This window comes from Phaenicophaeus curvirostris, chromosome 1 (assembly GCF_032191515.1).
Source record: "Phaenicophaeus curvirostris isolate KB17595 chromosome 1, BPBGC_Pcur_1.0, whole genome shotgun sequence".
In the NCBI taxonomy this organism is placed as follows: domain Eukaryota; kingdom Metazoa; phylum Chordata; class Aves; order Cuculiformes; family Cuculidae; genus Phaenicophaeus; species Phaenicophaeus curvirostris.
This window is the reverse complement of record NC_091392.1, coordinates 194,036,165-194,053,247: the sequence shown is the minus strand read 5'-3', so window position 1 is coordinate 194,053,247 and position 17,083 is coordinate 194,036,165. Positions and strand designations below refer to the sequence as shown.

General features: G+C 41.4%; 1 protein-coding gene and 1 long non-coding RNA gene across 2 annotated transcripts in view; one reads left to right on the top strand and one right to left on the bottom strand.

Moving 5' to 3' along the window:
• Positions 1–17,083, bottom strand: part of PPME1 (protein phosphatase methylesterase 1) — a 34,517-nt gene that overhangs the window by 2,388 nt on the left and 15,046 nt on the right. Inside the window, exons 2-13 of the mRNA XM_069883357.1 lie at positions 16,000–16,093; positions 12,802–12,894; positions 9,791–9,848; positions 9,184–9,235; positions 7,232–7,386; positions 6,605–6,695; positions 5,803–5,868; positions 4,917–5,049; positions 4,050–4,179; positions 3,383–3,427; positions 2,312–2,376; positions 1,250–1,317 (exon numbers count right to left, since the gene is read on the bottom strand). Of these exons, the coding sequence (XP_069739458.1) occupies positions 1,250–1,317; positions 2,312–2,376; positions 3,383–3,427; positions 4,050–4,179; positions 4,917–5,049; positions 5,803–5,868; positions 6,605–6,695; positions 7,232–7,386; positions 9,184–9,235; positions 9,791–9,848; positions 12,802–12,894; positions 16,000–16,093 (1,050 nt within the window). The remainder of the gene's footprint in view (positions 1–1,249; positions 1,318–2,311; positions 2,377–3,382; positions 3,428–4,049; positions 4,180–4,916; positions 5,050–5,802; positions 5,869–6,604; positions 6,696–7,231; positions 7,387–9,183; positions 9,236–9,790; positions 9,849–12,801; positions 12,895–15,999; positions 16,094–17,083) is intronic.
• Positions 7,369–8,153, top strand: LOC138735391 (uncharacterized). The gene is made up of 2 exons (XR_011339714.1): positions 7,369–7,719; positions 7,753–8,153. It is a non-coding gene; the product is annotated as an uncharacterized lncRNA (long non-coding RNA).

Sequence of the window (17,083 nt, the reverse complement as noted above, 5' to 3'; positions counted from 1 at the left end):
GTTAAAATCAGCATTGATGCATTCAACAATAACTTGTAAGCTACGTAATAGTGAGAAGCACAAAAGCTTAATGTCACTGTCCATGGCTTAAGGACACAATAAGGTCAGCAAGCCATCTCACTTTCTCCAGGCCTCTTGTTTTAAAGCTGCTTTTGCTACAATCACAATAGCAGGAGCCACAGATTAGCTCCTTCAAGATTCACAGACACAGCACAGGTAGCCAAATACCTGGTGGACTACAACACATTACAATCCTTTGGTTTTCTCCCTCTCTCACCATTTACACATAAGCCTACCCTATATCCTTTCCTGGATTTAAAACACACTGCCCACAGTCCTGCATTTCTACTGTTTCATCCCCAAGGGCACCGGACAAAGGAAGAAAAAAAAAGAAAGAAAGAGATCATCCAGCAATACCTCTTTAGCAGTGCCAGTCCTACAGCATCACACACTGGGGGCTTCTGCCATTTGTTGAAGAATTCTTAGCTAAAAGCAGGAAAGCCTTTCAGGACTGCTTATTTTAGGATCACCTTTCACGTGAATGGTAAAACAGATATGCACTTTCTGTGAGGTCTAAGCATTGGCTTAGTTATTAGCTTTACAGTTCTGTAACTAAGACTTTGAGAGTTTTTCTGATCAAGCTTATCAGTCGTAACCTGCTCTCACTGCTTTGTGGCTGATCAGAGGCCCCGCTTCTACAGTTCAGCGTGATATGAAAACAGAGGAGATCATAGAATCACCAGGTTGGAAAAGACCTCCTGGATCATCGAGTCCTACTATTCCTATCTGCCACTAAACCATGTCCTGAGATAAGCATGGTAAAGTTGGCAAAGTAAAGCCCACAGTTTTATCTGCCTAATCTCATCAGTATTTCCTGGTCAAAGTGTGGTGCAAGTTGTTTCCAAAATACAGGGCCTTGATCACTTAAATAAATTATTATTTAAACTGAATACCATAAAACTTGTAATTCTGCATTCTGCCAGGCTATAAAGAAAGGAATCGGCTAGGGAGGGTCTGCTTCGCTCCTCCTATCTGAAGGTGGAAGTTTCTTTAACACAAGATAATGAGCAAGAAGTTTAGAGAGAACACATACACATCAAATGCATTACGGGCTGTGATTAAAAGCTGTTTGCTAACATGTGGTTTTTAGTATTATGCTAGAACTCCAGCCTCCCACATTCAGAGCCAGGCAGTAAGAGCAAGAGCTCTGCTCAAGGACTGCACGGCTCTAGCACCCACAGAGCCTTACCACTGGAATCCACCGATGGGCTCTGTAAACCTGTGACGGATCAGGAACGTTGCAACAGCTTCAGCAACCTGACAGAGGGGGGAAAAATCTATCAGAATTTAAAGGGGCACAAAGATAATAAGAAGTGCAGTAGTTTTCAAAGCCTGCAGCATTTCCAACAACAGTTTGTGTTCTCAGGACCTTCTAGCTGAATCAAGTTTGCTCCTTTGCTCCTCTTTATAAACAGGCTTATATATATAAAAGAAGGAACTATGTGTTTCCACCATAACACAATCAAGAACTGACAAAACTTTTTAACCACCTTTTTCATCAATTCTTAAAACAACGTCTAAGTTTAGCAGGTGAAAAAAGTCTGGTAAAATGATCATGCAAGTCATTCCTATAAACGATAAATCAAGAAAGTAACCTGGCAGTAATAATACCACTTAGAATTTATATTAAAAAGAATAACAAGATAAGAACTCAGTATGTTTAGATAAAAATCCCTATTTCAGACTGGTAAAGCAAAGCACAGAAAGGCTGAGTTTTACTCTCACAGCAAAAAAACTTGTAGAACAAGCTTTAAAGCAGATGTGTTTCCAACCACAGACTCCACTGGCTGCACCATATTCTTCCTCCTATCTGGACACTAACTTCAGCAGCCCAGAAGCAGCACTGCTCTGTCAGTCTGTGAGCTGTTTCAGTAACATTTGTTTCATATTTGGAAAATGTGAGGCACTCAACTCTTAAAAACAGAGACCAACCCCAAAAGCTGTAGCTTAGTACAAGGGAGGGTGGAGAACTTCATGAGGAAAGGCAGGGAGGATAAATCCACACTCCATATGGTAAGAGTTAGATATATCGCCACTAGCCTGAGAGTTAAATCTGTAACATAGCCAAGCCCCGTGTCATGTAACATCTTGGCCCAGGCATTCCATCCAGCTTAAAAATCCAAGCTGTTTTGCAAATAGCCAGTTAAGGTGTGCCAAAAACCGTCCCTGAAATATAATCTCTGCTTCATAGTGAGCATTTAAGCTGTGAAGACTGTGACTTGTCTAGGTTTAACCCCACGGTGGGTCTCACCTTGTCTGGAGCATCTTCATGGACTGCATGACCACACTGTGGGAGGACCTGCATCTGAAACTTCCCTGTGGATCAAGAGACTCTTGATTTCTAACAGCAGTGGTTTAGGCAAGCAGTTCTTGTTCAGTTCAATGGTTTAGGCAAGCAGTTTACAGGAAACATCAGACACTACACCCTTAAAAGCACAGGGAATTTATGAACTCTTCTAAAAAGGATCTCGCATTCTTTACAAACAAACCTCACTAAACCTCACTATATGAATTGGACAAAGAGGGACAAGGAAAGGCACAGGAGTCTAAGGCAAACTGTACAATATACACAGCAGACAGTTTCAATAAAAAGCAAGAACTAGCTGCTTAACTCATCTTCCCCAGGTTTAACTAGAACAGGTTACTAGAACTTAAAATGAAGCAAAACTTCTTAGAGCTCCTTGGCTTAGACAGGCAAGACTTATCTTTCAAAATTGAAACCATTACTGGATCTACCTTAACGTGATGTTTAACATACTACCCAGTACTACTTTCCAGTACCGGCTGCTCTGGAAATCAGTAAAGATGAGACTGGAGAAAGAAAGAAAGAAAAAAACAAAAAACAAACCCAAATCTAAACTGTTAATGCAGCTGCTGAATCTTGTTCTGATGTCTGCCAGAAACACTGGGAGACCAGACAGTTTTGGATAGTCCTAAGTGTTCTAGCTAGGAACATCAGGAATGCAATTAGAAGGGAAAAAAATATTAGAAAGAAACCCTCACTGACAATCATTCTGATTCAAGAGAAGTGCGGCAGTGCAATTGCTGGAAACATTGAACATGAGACTGAACAAAAACCATGGCAACAGCCCTTCACAGCTTCTAATTGAACCTTTTCCTTCTCAACTTCCCCAGCTGTTCTGCAACCACACACAGTTAGAGAACACTTTGGGAAAGGCTAATTCTTTAACGCACATTTGTTTCAACAGACTGCACCTGGTAAGAGGCCATTTCAGCTGTCTCTCATTCCTGTACCCATAGCAACAACTCATCATTGAAAGAGCATTACAGTAAGAGGAAAGTAACAATATTAAATATTTACCTTGCATCTGTCCAATTGTTAGATCTTTATCCAGCCTGTCAACACCTACAATCAAATAAACAGATGTATTGGAGAAAAGCCAGAGAGAACGTGTCTATCTAAGCAGGGCCTTACTCAACATTTTAAAGGAGACAGTTGGCTTGAAAAATGCAAAAGAAACATCTCTGACACCCACCACAAAGACATTTCACTGCTACACCTCAAGAGAGTAAAGTGACAGGAAAGAATCCCAGCCAAAAATCTAAGAATACATCCCCTTCTACAACTTAAAAGGATTATTTTTCTTGCTTACACACTGTATTACTTACTAAGACACAAAAAAGAGCCTATAGTTGGCTTGGAACACTGATAATTTGACTTTCAGTTGAAAAGTTCACATCACACCCAATACCTGTAGGAAAATACTGTAGTAGTGGAGGCTGAAGGGTATTGTCATTATGTGCTATTTTGATATTAGATGTTCTGAACTTATTCCATATCGGCATGGATCAAATGGATTGCTTTATAATATTTCAAGATACATAGAAAAGCCATGGTGGAAGAGACAGGTCTGCTATTCTCAGAGAAGGACATCAGCCAAATGCTGATCCGACTCTCTAAAATGCAAGTGGGACATCACTGAACCAAACGGCCACTAAACCTAGAGAAGACTGGAAGAGACACGTACCAGCTAAAAGCAAAAGCTTTGGAGTTGGACAGCTTAGGAAGAGGTTAGATAAACCCCTGAACCAGCCATCCCAGTACTTTTCTGTTTTCGCCAGTTCAATTCGCCATGTGTATAAGTGCTCCTTCTTTGTCTGCAGGGAGGAGAGAGCGCTCTGCATTAGTGATCAGTAAAACAGCTGAAATAAAATTAACTCAGTGTCACTTGGAAGTATATATAAAAAATACTGGCTCCCTCTGGTGGATTATACGCTTCCAGGGAATTACCCTCCTTGCTCCTAAAATCCTCTCGAAATCATAGCCAAAGTACAAGAGTAGGGCACAAGAGTCAGCAGGAGCAACGCCTATAGATCAAGAGAAGGCTGCAGTATTCAGGGCACTCAGTTTGCTAATTTTTATTGGTATAAATAGCTCACAAGTTGAACATTCAGATTTGGCTCTCACTTAGGTAACAGCAGTAGAAAGGGCTAAGCTGGCTACAACAATTTTCCTCACGGAATCTACATCCCTAGTTTGCAATTGCCTGTATGACGTCCTAAATGCTACCATGCCACAGAAACAAATGGAAAAGTCACAAAAACTCAGGGAAGAGTTAATTTTCATTCTTTCAGGCCAGAAGCTGCCATTTCAAGCCATATGCATTAAATCTGTGAACTTCTCAGGAAAGAAAACCAAACACACGCTTTCAGGTAATACTCTAAGATAGAATAAGCAGCATGAGGCAAAGGAAAACAACGGTCGCAATATAAATTTTTTGGTCCCTGGAGTTGCTGTCTTTAACATTAGACTGATTTGGATAACTACTGGTGGATACTCTTGCAATGGAGCATCGTGCAAAGACAAGCTGAAAACACAGCAAGAAACTCCCTACCTCTGTGTCATCTTCTTTCTTCCTTTTGTTGACAGAGCCTCCTCCTTCCTCATCTTCTTCATCCTCCTCCTCTTCTTCAATAATACCCTCCACTATGGCTTTAGGACATTCAGGGCTGGCAGCCCCTTCACATCTGTGAAGATAAAATCAGAAACTGATTCCCTGTCAAGAGAAAAAAAACTCATAGGCTTTAACCTAAAGTGGTCAGCAACTTCTCAGATACTGGCTAAGAAACATTCCCTCAAGTTTAAAAGTAGCTGTGGATGAAAGATACAGCCACGATTAGCCACGTGACCAAGTGTCCATGCGGCACATGTATCCCAGGGCAAATATAAATGCAAACAGCAACTTAGAGGAGGCAGAAGTGGTCAAACAATCAACAATAGCTTTTGTTAATGGAGTATGAAACATTTGTAAAGGCTCCAGGTACATCAAGGATTGGAGTGGCACAAGCAGGTTACTCTCAACCCCCTCCAATCATGCGATTCATCTCAGATCACTCTTGAAATGCAACAGATAAACAATTTCTAAAAGTAAGTGAAAGATACCATACTCAGAGGGCCAACCTGACTTAGGGCAAAATTTCTGAACGGATATCAGACTAATGTTTATTTTCTTAATGCGTACATAAAGGCAGACACACTAAGGAATACACAATCTGCAGTAGTTAACTTCGCAAAATGGGATTCTTGGTGGATTTAGCCCAAGGGAAATTTTGGCCAGTTTTTCTTGAAGTGCCATGACTACAATTCAGTGCTGCTGCAGGTAGTGCCAAACATGATCAAGTGATAAGGAATTTGTATTTACTGAAGAAATTTTCACTTCCAGGTGCATTTATGCTCTCTAGCAATGGGACAGTAAAACAGGTAAAAAACAAACCACCTACTGTTTGACTTGACCGACCATAGAAACTCTGGCAGATTCAAGATTTCTTATTTGTCCACTTTTTACACTAGAAAAAAAAATCAGAAGAAAAGCAGAAATAGTTACTAAAAAGAATCAGTAACTAGCAGACCCAGAAACAGGAACAAAAGCCCTTTACCACTCATGATTTCCCCAAACCACTCCCAACCTCCCGATCTCAGAAGGTGTTCAGAGCACCTCACATTACATGTCAACTTACTTGAACCACCCATTATCAATATAACTGTGAAATGAAAAGCCATGTGGAAGAAGTGCTGATGGGAAAACACCAAAATAGGGTTATACCCACCTTGTGGCAGGGGATAGGGAGAAACCGGCAACTACATGGGTATTAGGTAACAGAACTGGGCTTTCTGTACTCCAGTCTACAAACCTAGCCGTGAGGCTTCTTCCCTTTCAGTCAGCTGCCAAATGTGTAAGAAATTCTTCCAGCATTGGAAATAAGTCCCATTTCTTGCAGACTGGGATGTCTCAAGCTTCTGCTTTAATAGCTGGGACACTTACAAAGATGTTGCAATTCATACCAGTGAAGCTTTCCCTTAGTTGAAGCTCTTAGAGGATCCTTCTCCAATGCCTAGCTGACTCTCCCAGGAAATTATCTTTGAGAACTTCCCTCCCTGTCAAATCAGCCAAGGAATTGGCGACAACAGTGGGGAAAGTGAGCGTGAAAGGAGGAAACAGACAAATTATATAAACTTTGTTTCCTTCAGGAGGCAAGCTACAAAGATAAGTGATTTTGGAGACTACATAAGCCCATGCATTACCTCCACTCAATGGCATTCTCAATCGACTTGAATGTTTTGGGACGACTCCTCAAGAAGTTCTGCATGCTGTTTAATGCATCCATGGCTGTACCTAAAAACAAGTATTTTAACTTTATGGTATCTGATGAAATAATTGCCACATTCCTCTAATATGGAACTGGCTACCAGGGAACACCCTCAGAGAGAGCTGGAGCTCACTGCGGTTTAAGCTGTTAAGGGAAATACAGATTGGTACTCCTAGGCCCACAGTCACACCCGTGGCCACATTAGAGGATTAATATTTGAACAGTTAGGACAACCAGGTAGTAAGAGAAGGCAGCAACCACTCATCAGCACCACATATGATGTAAAAAGACATTCTTCTCCCCGCTAACAAGAAAGTATTGCAAAGCAATTACCAAGAAAAGAGCAAATAGTGAGACTGTCTGGGAACAGCAAAAGGAGAATGTCACACCAGAAAGACTTTTGTGTGGGTAGCATCTGTTAGGATGATGGAATTGGCACTGGTTTAAAAACTAGACAAAACTTTCTGTATTCAGGGATTTGGGGATAAAAGAAAAAGATCAATGTGGAAGACAGAATCCCATCCCAGGGTACAGAAACCTACTCAAGGGTACACACACTTACCTTCCACAACATCGATCATGCACAGACCCAGTAAACTCGGCACCAAATTCGCGACTGCCGTGTGCACTGCAATAGCACCCCCCATGCTGTGCCCAATCAGCATGATAGGGGGAGGAAGGTCCCCATACAGAGCTTCAACCACATTTCCAACGTCTCTGCCAAACAAAGATAAAAGCATGGTTGGCCTCTCTACTTTGACAGATTCCTGAAGCAGACTGGTATACTGGGAGGGAGAAAGTACAGATCCAGGACAGATATCCAGATCCAAATCCTCTCTGTATGCTCATTTAACCCAAAGGTAATTTAGACAAGTTTATTCTCTTATCACTGCTTCATCTAGTCACCAATACAGGAAACCATCCAAGCCAATACTTTCCTGAAGAAGCATGTCATTTCCCTTTTTATTAATTGAAAATGCTCATTTAAAAGAAAACCCCCAAAGAGAACATTTTATGTTGACGTGAGCTGGTGGGAATGTTAAATAGAAGGTGAGAAAGCTGTCAAATCCTCTTGCACGGAAGCACAGACTAAGGAATTCGCCATTCTGAAAGGAGAAACCTTTTGCAATTAAAGACAGAAAATAACTAAGCGCTACTGACCAAGGCAAAAACAAACAACACCAAATCACAGGCAAAAAGATTCAGACTCTCTATAAGCCCAGATACTACAAGACAAGGGGCAATTTTCCCATCCTTTCCATAAGGTACCTAACTTTAAACTGAAGCTGTCACTGCAGTATGTGAAAGCTGGCTGGTGCGATTCACACACACCAAAACAACAGCAGAGCTAATGACTGAAATCTACTGAAGAGGGCTGTGGTTTAAGGCACCAGAATTGGCTTTCCTAACTAAAACCACTCAGAGGACCTGGAGACCTGCATGGTATTGCAACTAGAAAATGGAAAACAAGTCAAAACTAAAAGCCGACCAGCTTGTTTGCCCTGCCAGAAAAAAAAAAACCCTCCTTTAGGATTTGATGAGAAAAGGAAAAGCTACCTATAATTTAAGCACCCCCTGCCATTTAAAGGCTACTCAGGAACAACTTTCAAGCTCATTACTAAGAGGAAAGAAAGGCTGAAACCCAACAGAAGACTTGTTTTCCCCCCACAGTAGTGCTGCTCCTGATCCAAAAAGTCCTAATAATTTCATGAGGCAGCTCCTCAGAACACCACATCAGGATCTGACAAGCCAGAAGCAGCAGCAATAAGGTATACAATGGAAGTCAGAATACATTTCACACATGGCCTCCCCACAACAAACCCAGTGGATTTGTTCATGCAAGGTTACAAAATCCTTCATGATTTAATCACAGACAGAGCAAAGAGCCTCTTTGTACTAAATGTGGACATAACATAATGTGCTTAGCAGTGGGTATTTGCTTTTTCTTACAACTCTGTCAAGAGTGGGATTTGCATCCTAATGCAGGTCATGGTAGCCTGAAAAAGCAACTCCCTTCCCGCTTGCCAGTCTCAGTCTGTGACCCACATTTTGGGATGCTGTTTGTCCAACACAGGCATGCCCTGAACACTCACTCAAGGAGCAGAGGAAGAAACAAACTAGTGATTTCAAGCTAAAATCGTTGGTTATGTCTGAGGGAACCATTCCCCTTCTAGTAAGACATCCCTAGCAAGACTCACTGCGTGCTACAGGTTTAAAGTGTTCACTGCAATGACACCACTGACCTATAAATTGAATTTAAAAACTGAGGGCACTTTGAGAACAACTCCTGTTTGGAATTCAACTCAGCTCGAAGAGATATCTTTTCAAATACATTTCAAACTGTCCCAAAATGGAAGGAAAAAAAGGGGATAACTATCAGAACCACAAGAAAAGAAACTACCTTCCAGCTCCCTTGAATGAATGTGTCTTCGAGTAGTTTATTGTTCAATCAAAGGAATAAAATAAAGTTTTGTAAAAAGAGAAATACTGAAAAGAGAGCATAAGCTTCCTTACTTTGACATAGTCTCTGCAGACAGATCTTCAGGATTCCTAACTTTTGTTTCTCCTGAAAGAACAAGAAAAGTTAAGTTGACATAAGCTGAAAACTTTCAGAACCCTCAGGACTGAAAGCAGCAACTGTACAAAGCTTTTTTGGCAGTTATTAAAAGCAAGCCTGCTGCAGTTAACAAGAATAATTAAGAAACCTAGAATTAACAGGAACAGTTGGTACTTGTTTGCATTATAGCTTACAGGTAGGAGATGATCCCCATGACTGTTTTGTGTTTACCATGTACCTTAAAACTAAGGAACAGACCTTATTTCTAATAGTAAAGACCACATATATTATGAAAATACAAAGAAGGGGGCTGGTGCTAGAATGTAGGAAGGAACAAGTCCACCATCACCTCACACAAAGGCACAGGAAGTCTCAGCTTCTGGCACATGAGGGCAGGTGGCTGCAGAGTTTCAGAATCCACTATTCCATCCTGCTTTTGAATAAAAATTGGAATGCCTTCAGGATGCTTTCTTCATCATCTTTAGCGGGATTCGTTACAACTTCTTTAAAAACTAAGAGCACATAACATGCTTAAGTGATTTTAATTTTATTTATTTTACTTACCATGGCCTCGGAGATCTAAAGCCACAATCCTACACTGAATCCTGTTAATGATTGCAGACTGCAAGAGGGAACAAAGATAGTATAATTTGCAAAGTGCCACACCCCATCTACAAAAGGATTAGCAACATTAGCCCTGAAACAGCAAAGGCTCAGATGGTGTGACAAAAATCCTCTACCGTGGATGAAGCTGGATTGCATTAGGCATCACAGAAAACAAGCAAGAATATTTCATATAAACTATCCTTAATTAACCAGAACTCCATCCTTTCTACTATTGTTAATGCTGTCTCAAAGGACATTTATTTCCCTGTGCTTAAGACACTATGTGAGTTTCCTAGGCTAATGAACTCGAGCTCTGCAGCACCTCTGAAAACTGAAATTCGCACTGCGATTACAGACACCAAAGTGATGCCACCATTCCCAAAGCCTCACACACTACAAAACTAGTCTTGGCTGTACAGCAGACAGGAAGATGAAGCAGCTGCTTTGCAGCACACATTTGATTTGCTTGCAAAGAACAGAATTTTACAGTGGGGCTGAAATGTACAAAAACTGATTAGTCCAAAGGGGCTGGAGGAACAAGCAAGGAATCTTTTTAAAGTAACTAAAGGCTGCAATATGATTATCACTCTATTTGTCCCTGACACTTCAATTTACCTAAGTTATTTCAGGCATCACAGAGATTAAGTGGCATTCTTTGCTGAAAGGAAGACTTTTGTATTAAGCAATCACTGATTATTTAAATAACAGCCCTGCAGGAGCAGAGGAATTTGTTGAGGAGTTCTTAATAGAATCACCTACATAACAGGTAGAGATCTGAAAGCTACCTAAGTCCTCCTATTTGGACTGTTCAGCTATTCAATGTCTAAATGACTGTAGCAGCTGCTCTCTCAAAACCCACTGAATCCACAAGTTAATGTTTTAAAGCCCCTAAGCACTCCCTGAAATCTCAATCTACTTATGCACCTAAGCAATAATTCATCCAGTTAGATGAGCAGTCTGCTGCTAAAACTCAAACTATCATCAGTAGGGAGGAAGGAAAGTGGATCATCAACATGATGTGAGAGAATGGGAAGGTTTCCAGTGCGCTGGTCTTATCCCAATAGGAGCACTTTGGGCAAGAGAAGGACAAACACATCATCCAGAAAGTTACTAGGTCAATAAACAAAAGAAGAAAGGAGACCACCATTCCTGTGTGCTGTTATTTTATTTACACATGGTTAGTCTCAAAGCTTCCCAACTTGGGTTTCTTGTATTTTTTTACGTGAGGCGTTGTTTGGGGTTTATTGTTTTAAGTTCTGCTTCATCCCAAACATTTAGCACTTGATTGCTTGGGACAAATTTCATTTCAAAATGCACAAAGGAAATAATTCCACAGCAGCCACACAAAGGCATGAGCTAACTGTTGCAGCAGTTTCTGTCCCCAGACACAGTTTCAAGTGTAAGGTGTAAATCTGTGTGAACCTTGCATATGATCTAACTTTGTTAATTGCTAACAGTAACATGAAAAGCCAGTAACTGTTAGGCACAGTGTTATAACTGCAATCACTCCCCTAAATTCTACTGTGGAGATTTTTAAATGTAAAAATGGTATTGGTCTTGCCATTGGAAAAGAGCTCTAGGAATAGTGAAAGTATCTTGTAAGACACCCTTTCCTTAACTCAGAAAACATGATTTCACACCTCTGCCTCCAGTTAATTGCAGTGACCCTCATTACATCTGCTTAAGGCGCTTGTATATCATAACAAAACCCACTAAACTTAGAGAGGAAAAGACATCTGTCCATCTCGGCAACCAGTGAGGTACAAGTAAATAACTACAAGATTTAGTAAGACAGAGGTTTAAGATGAAGTCGAACAGTTTCAGAAGACTCATATCCGCACCAGCCTCTGTGTGAGCTATGATTACAAATGAACTGTTAGGTGTAAAACTACCATTCAATACCAAAATTACAGCACAGTTGGCAAAGAACTTTTCTAATGTGTCTCACAGGAATGTTTTTGGTTTTGTCTAATGTGTTTGATAGGAATGGTTGGACTTGATGATCTGGTGGGTCTCTTCCAACCTGGTTATTCTATGATTCTATGATTCATCATAATATAAGATGGTTTATGATTACACCATCAGGATTACTCAATAGTAGCCATGTTGGGAATTCAAGAGCAGTTGGTAATGACTCTTGTAAAACATTCATTCTTGTCACTCATTCGAATTGCTGCTTAAATTCTAAGTGGTCTATGGGTAACTAACTGCTCAAAGGTAACAAATATAACACAGCCAAAGGCACAGGAGAGACACAGAGACTTTGCCCGTCCAGTCACACTTCCATGGAAATTATCCCATAGTATCCTAGAAGTTAAGGGCACTGGACAACTCCAAGAGTTTCTGGACTTAAAAGCTCCCATAAAAAAATCACACAATGCAAGAAATTTTTATTTACTTGAAATCCTTTAGAAGTTTTCTTCCTTAACCTCATTCACTTTTTAAAGGGAATGGATGGGAGGGAGGCATTTTCATTTGGTCAGTCCCCATGTTCACTCCTACTGACACCACCTCAGTGCATGCTTCACTGAGTCCCCTAAGCAGCAAATGAGATTTCTCAACAAGTCAAACAGGACCTCAATCATGCAAAGATAATATTGTTATGATGAGATAAAGCTGTTGAACTTTCACTGGTAGTCATGAAAAAACAGCCTTCTGGAAAAAAATGGATATGCTATGATGAGAAATGTCTTGGCACTTCATTAAAACACGCAAGCCATTTGGCAGATGTAGTTTTGGTTACTGTTGATAATTAAAACATAGATGACAAACCTTTGCATGTGCTTTGCCTATTTAATATACACACTGACAATTAAATGTTTAGAAGACTTGAGTCAGGTGCAGACCAGGAAATAATCAGTTTTCTGAATTGATTTTCCTGTGCTTAACCTGAATGGTTAGTTGCCTTCCACACTGAGACAGATATATTTGCATACATACACACTTCTATAAAGCAGCAGCTTACTTACAGTAAATACAGCCCAGGAAAGAGCAGAATGGCCTCCACCATGTAACAGCAGTAAGACAGGCCCCTCCAATCCGCTTTTGTAAATTCGAAAAGTGTATGAACAGTTAAGGACATTACATTGTGTTACTTGAAGTTACCTAGCTCAACCTATTTTGGAGCCTGCAATACCCAATAGTAGTTTCATTTTCTAGCCTTCTGTACTCAAGGCGTCATTTCTCCCTCTGATCAACAGGCATGTGCAAGCATAACGTGGACAAAACTTAATCCACCTTATTTAAGCTTCAAAAGTTGTTTTCCTGATGCCCAGGTCTCCTCCCCCCTGTAATCCACACACCTCCTGCCTACACTCTTCTCTCCCTGTGCACAATAGTGAATTGAACAACTAAAAGAAAAATGAAGTCACGATCAGCATGCAATTCAGAGCATGTGATTTTGATTTGGTGTATTTTCTCATCACTTCCAAGGAAAAATGTCACATAAGCCAGTAAATAAGATTTTTATGTAATTACTTCCTGGAACATACAGAGCAAACAGGTTTCACTAGTGTGGCTAAAGTCCCCATACCATATATATCTAGATAAAGAAAAATCAGTTTAACTATCACTAAAACCATTGTAACTTAGAGAAAGGCACATAACTGTGAGTTGCACAATCTGTGTTCAGTGCCTGAAACCGTGACCAACAGACAAGACGAGTCACTTGACCTCCCTCTGCTGTTCTCCTCCTGTCCTTGGAGTGGACAAAAGCATTCCTCTGAACCTAACCATGCAAGCTGCAGTCACTGAAGAGGCTGTTTGTCATTTTTCTGCTGAATACTGTACTGTCATTTGGATCTGCTGGTTGCAAACAATTCACATAAGTGCTCCCTATGTCATTGCCATTACAGTGAGCTGTGTCAGCTTAAAACAGTTTAATCACCTAGGGTTTGTTCACACAAGGAGATCTGATGGAGCAGTAACAGGCAGCTGGGGCAGAACAGTGGGCATCAACGTCATTCACTGAATTGCTTCCATAGCACAACTCTGTCCTCAGCACACAGGAACTCAAGCGTCTGTTAAAGGTCAGAGGTAACACAATAAATACCCACTTAATGGATGAGGGAAAGGCTTTGGATATAGTGTACATGGGCTTTAGTAAAGCCTTTGACAGTTTCTCACAGTATTCTGCTTGAGAAACTGGCTGCCACTGGTCTGTACAGGCGCACCCTCTGCCGGGTTAAAAACTGGCTGGATGGCCGGGGCCAAAGAGTGGTGGTGAATGGAGTTAAATCCAGCTGGAGGTTGGTCACAAGTGGCATCTGCCAGGGCTCAGGGCTGGGTCCAGTCCTGTTCAATATCTTTATCAGCTATCTCAATGAGGGGACTGAGTGCACGGTCAGCAAGTCTGCAGATGACACTAAGCAGAAGTGTCAATCTGCTTGAGGGTAGAGAGGCTCTGCAGAGGGATCTGAACTGGCCAGACTGAGGGGTTGAGACCAGTGGCATGAGGTTCTACAAGGCCAAGTGCCAAGTTCAGCACTTGGGACACAACAACCCTGTGCAGCGCTACAGGCTTGGGGAAGAATGGCTGGAAAGGTGCCTGGCAGAGAAAGACCTGGGGGTGTAGCTGGCTGAATACGAGTCAGCAGTGTGCCCAGGTGGCAATGAAGGTCAACAGCAGCTTGGCTTGTATCAGAAACAGTGTGGCCAGCAAGATCAGCGAACTGAAAGACCAGAAGGCCAACTGTATCCTGCATCAAAAGACATGTGGCCAGCAGGTCGAAGGAGATGATTCTGTCCCTCTACTCCACCCCCGTGAGACCCCACCTTGGAGTATTATGTCCAGTTCTGGAATCCTCAACATAAGAAGGATATGGAACTGTTAGAATGGGTCCAGAGGAGGGCTACAAAGATTATCAGAGGGCTGGAGAACCTCCGCTATGAGGACAGGGTGACAGAGCTCGGGTTGTTCAGCCTGGAGAAGAAAAGGCTCTGGGGACACCTCATAGCAGCCTTCCAGCACCTGAAGTGGGTCTACAGGAAAGATGAGGAAGGACTTTTTCACAAGGACAAGGAGAACGGTTTTAAATTGGAAGGGGGAAGATTTACATAAGAAATTAGGGAGAATTTCTTCACTATGAGGGTGATGAGGCACTGGCACAGGTTGCCAAGGGAAGTTGTGGATGTCCCCACCCTGGGGGTGTTCAAGGCCTGGCTGGATGGGACCTTGGGCGGCCTGGTCTAGTGGGACATGTCCCTCCCCATAGTAGAGGGGTTGGGACTGGATGGGCTTTAAGGTCCTTTCCAACTCAAACCATTTTATGATTTTATGAAAAGAAGTATAAAAGCAACATGAACATTTGCAAAACATGCAGAGATCTTGAAGACGAAACAGGAGTAGTCAAAACAAGGTTTGACACTGCCAGATGACTCCTTGATGGCACCACTGCCTCCACCTTGGCCAGGAAAATCTTCCCTGTCTGCACACCAGCTACTGGACTGACAATGTGGGATGCAACAAGCAGGGACCCACACCCTGGATGCGTATACACGACCTCAGCTGGTGTTTTCTCAGTGTCATTTGCATTAGTGGGAGCAGCATGGGTAGCACCCACATCTTCCACAGGAGATGGGCGCAATTAGGAGATTCTACAGTCACAGAAAAAAATTGTGTGCCCTTTTAACACACGTTTCTTGGGGATACATACAACTATGCACACGTTTGTCTGTGCAGTAACAGAATTTCCTGGGATGAGCTGCAGAAAGGCGTTAAGAAATTTTCAAGTATTGATTACTGTGTGCTTAGTGTTGAGATTTATCTGTTGTACTGCTGATAGTGATTCTGAAAATACAGTTCATCGATTGCCAGTTAACTACCTGTTGTTAAATAAGACATCAATAAACAGCTTTGATCCTAGTGTGGATTAAACTATGGGAAGTGATGGTACTTCCCTCCAAAACGTTATTAAACTGTTGGAAACACTTTCTAAAATCAATGACTACTAAAGAAGCAGTGCCAGGAATTGACTTTGCTACGTACAGCTTAACTGTCAGCTTAGAAAGGACAGCTCTGGCTATTGATACTGATCCCTACAAAAGAAAAAATGGAAGATGAGAAGAAATACATGAAAAAGTTGAAGAGAACCCAAACAAACTCAATGGCACATGATACTGCCCCAGCCACCAAGAATAAGAAAAGTTCAACCTGGAAAAAAGGATATATCCTTGCCAGTTTCATTTTCTACCACAACATCCTCCATAGATTCAAAGTACTGGCTCCAAAGCACTGGTGAAAAATCACGCTTTCTTCCAGGGCTGCAAGACAACAACAGCAACAAAAAATCATTAAGAGGTATTTTTTAAATCTTTTATGTGAATGGGTGTACAGGCATCATTACATACAGTGAAGAGAATACATCACGGTGAAGAGATTACATCGGCATTACACAGCAGCTGAGGACTGGAAACAAACGAAGCATTAGTGAAATTCCCATACTACTATGATATTAGTAATGTTATGGTCAGTAAGGAAATCTCCCTTTTTCCCCCCCTCCCAATTGTTACTCCTATTGAGGATATTAAAACAATGCACAGGAAAACTAGTAGTGACACAGAGAGAAATGTTTTCCTTGCAAAGCAATACCAAGAACTGAACAATGGCAACTTAGACCACGAAGACCTAAGAAAAGAGAAAAGAAAAATGACAGGGCAATAGTGGTACTGTCCCAGCACAATCTTCCAATTTGCAATGACCCACAGATCAGGCACTTCAAAAGTCAGAGTCAAAAGTCATTAAATACCTCTGTATTTAATGGTCTTGCTCTAGCCTTAAAGCAAGCCTGACGCCAACATGACTGGGAGCACTCCAGTGCCTGGAGCACAGGAAGCCATCCTAAATTTATGACTCAGCCCATGAATCATAACTGAAATAAAGAATATGTCCCTCTCGGAAGTCACCATGACATCCCAGTACTGAAAAGCAGTGTGTCAGCTATTTACTGAAGATTACTACTCATTTACCAGGTACTACTTGTCAAGAGATTACAGCCTTCCTAGGTATTTCCTCTAATTTTTGGAATATCATTCAAACAGAAAGTAAACCTGTCCCGATGGCTGAGTGGCTGGCAGAAACACTACAGAGAGAACTGAACACTGGGGTATATAGAAACAACTTAGAAACACTTTGGTGAGCAGAATAAATAAAATCCACTAGGTTTAAATTAACAGCAGTAAGCTTGCTGGAATTTATTGCAATGGTTAAAAAACTTTAACATATTTATGAACAGATCTAGTATTTAAATACTG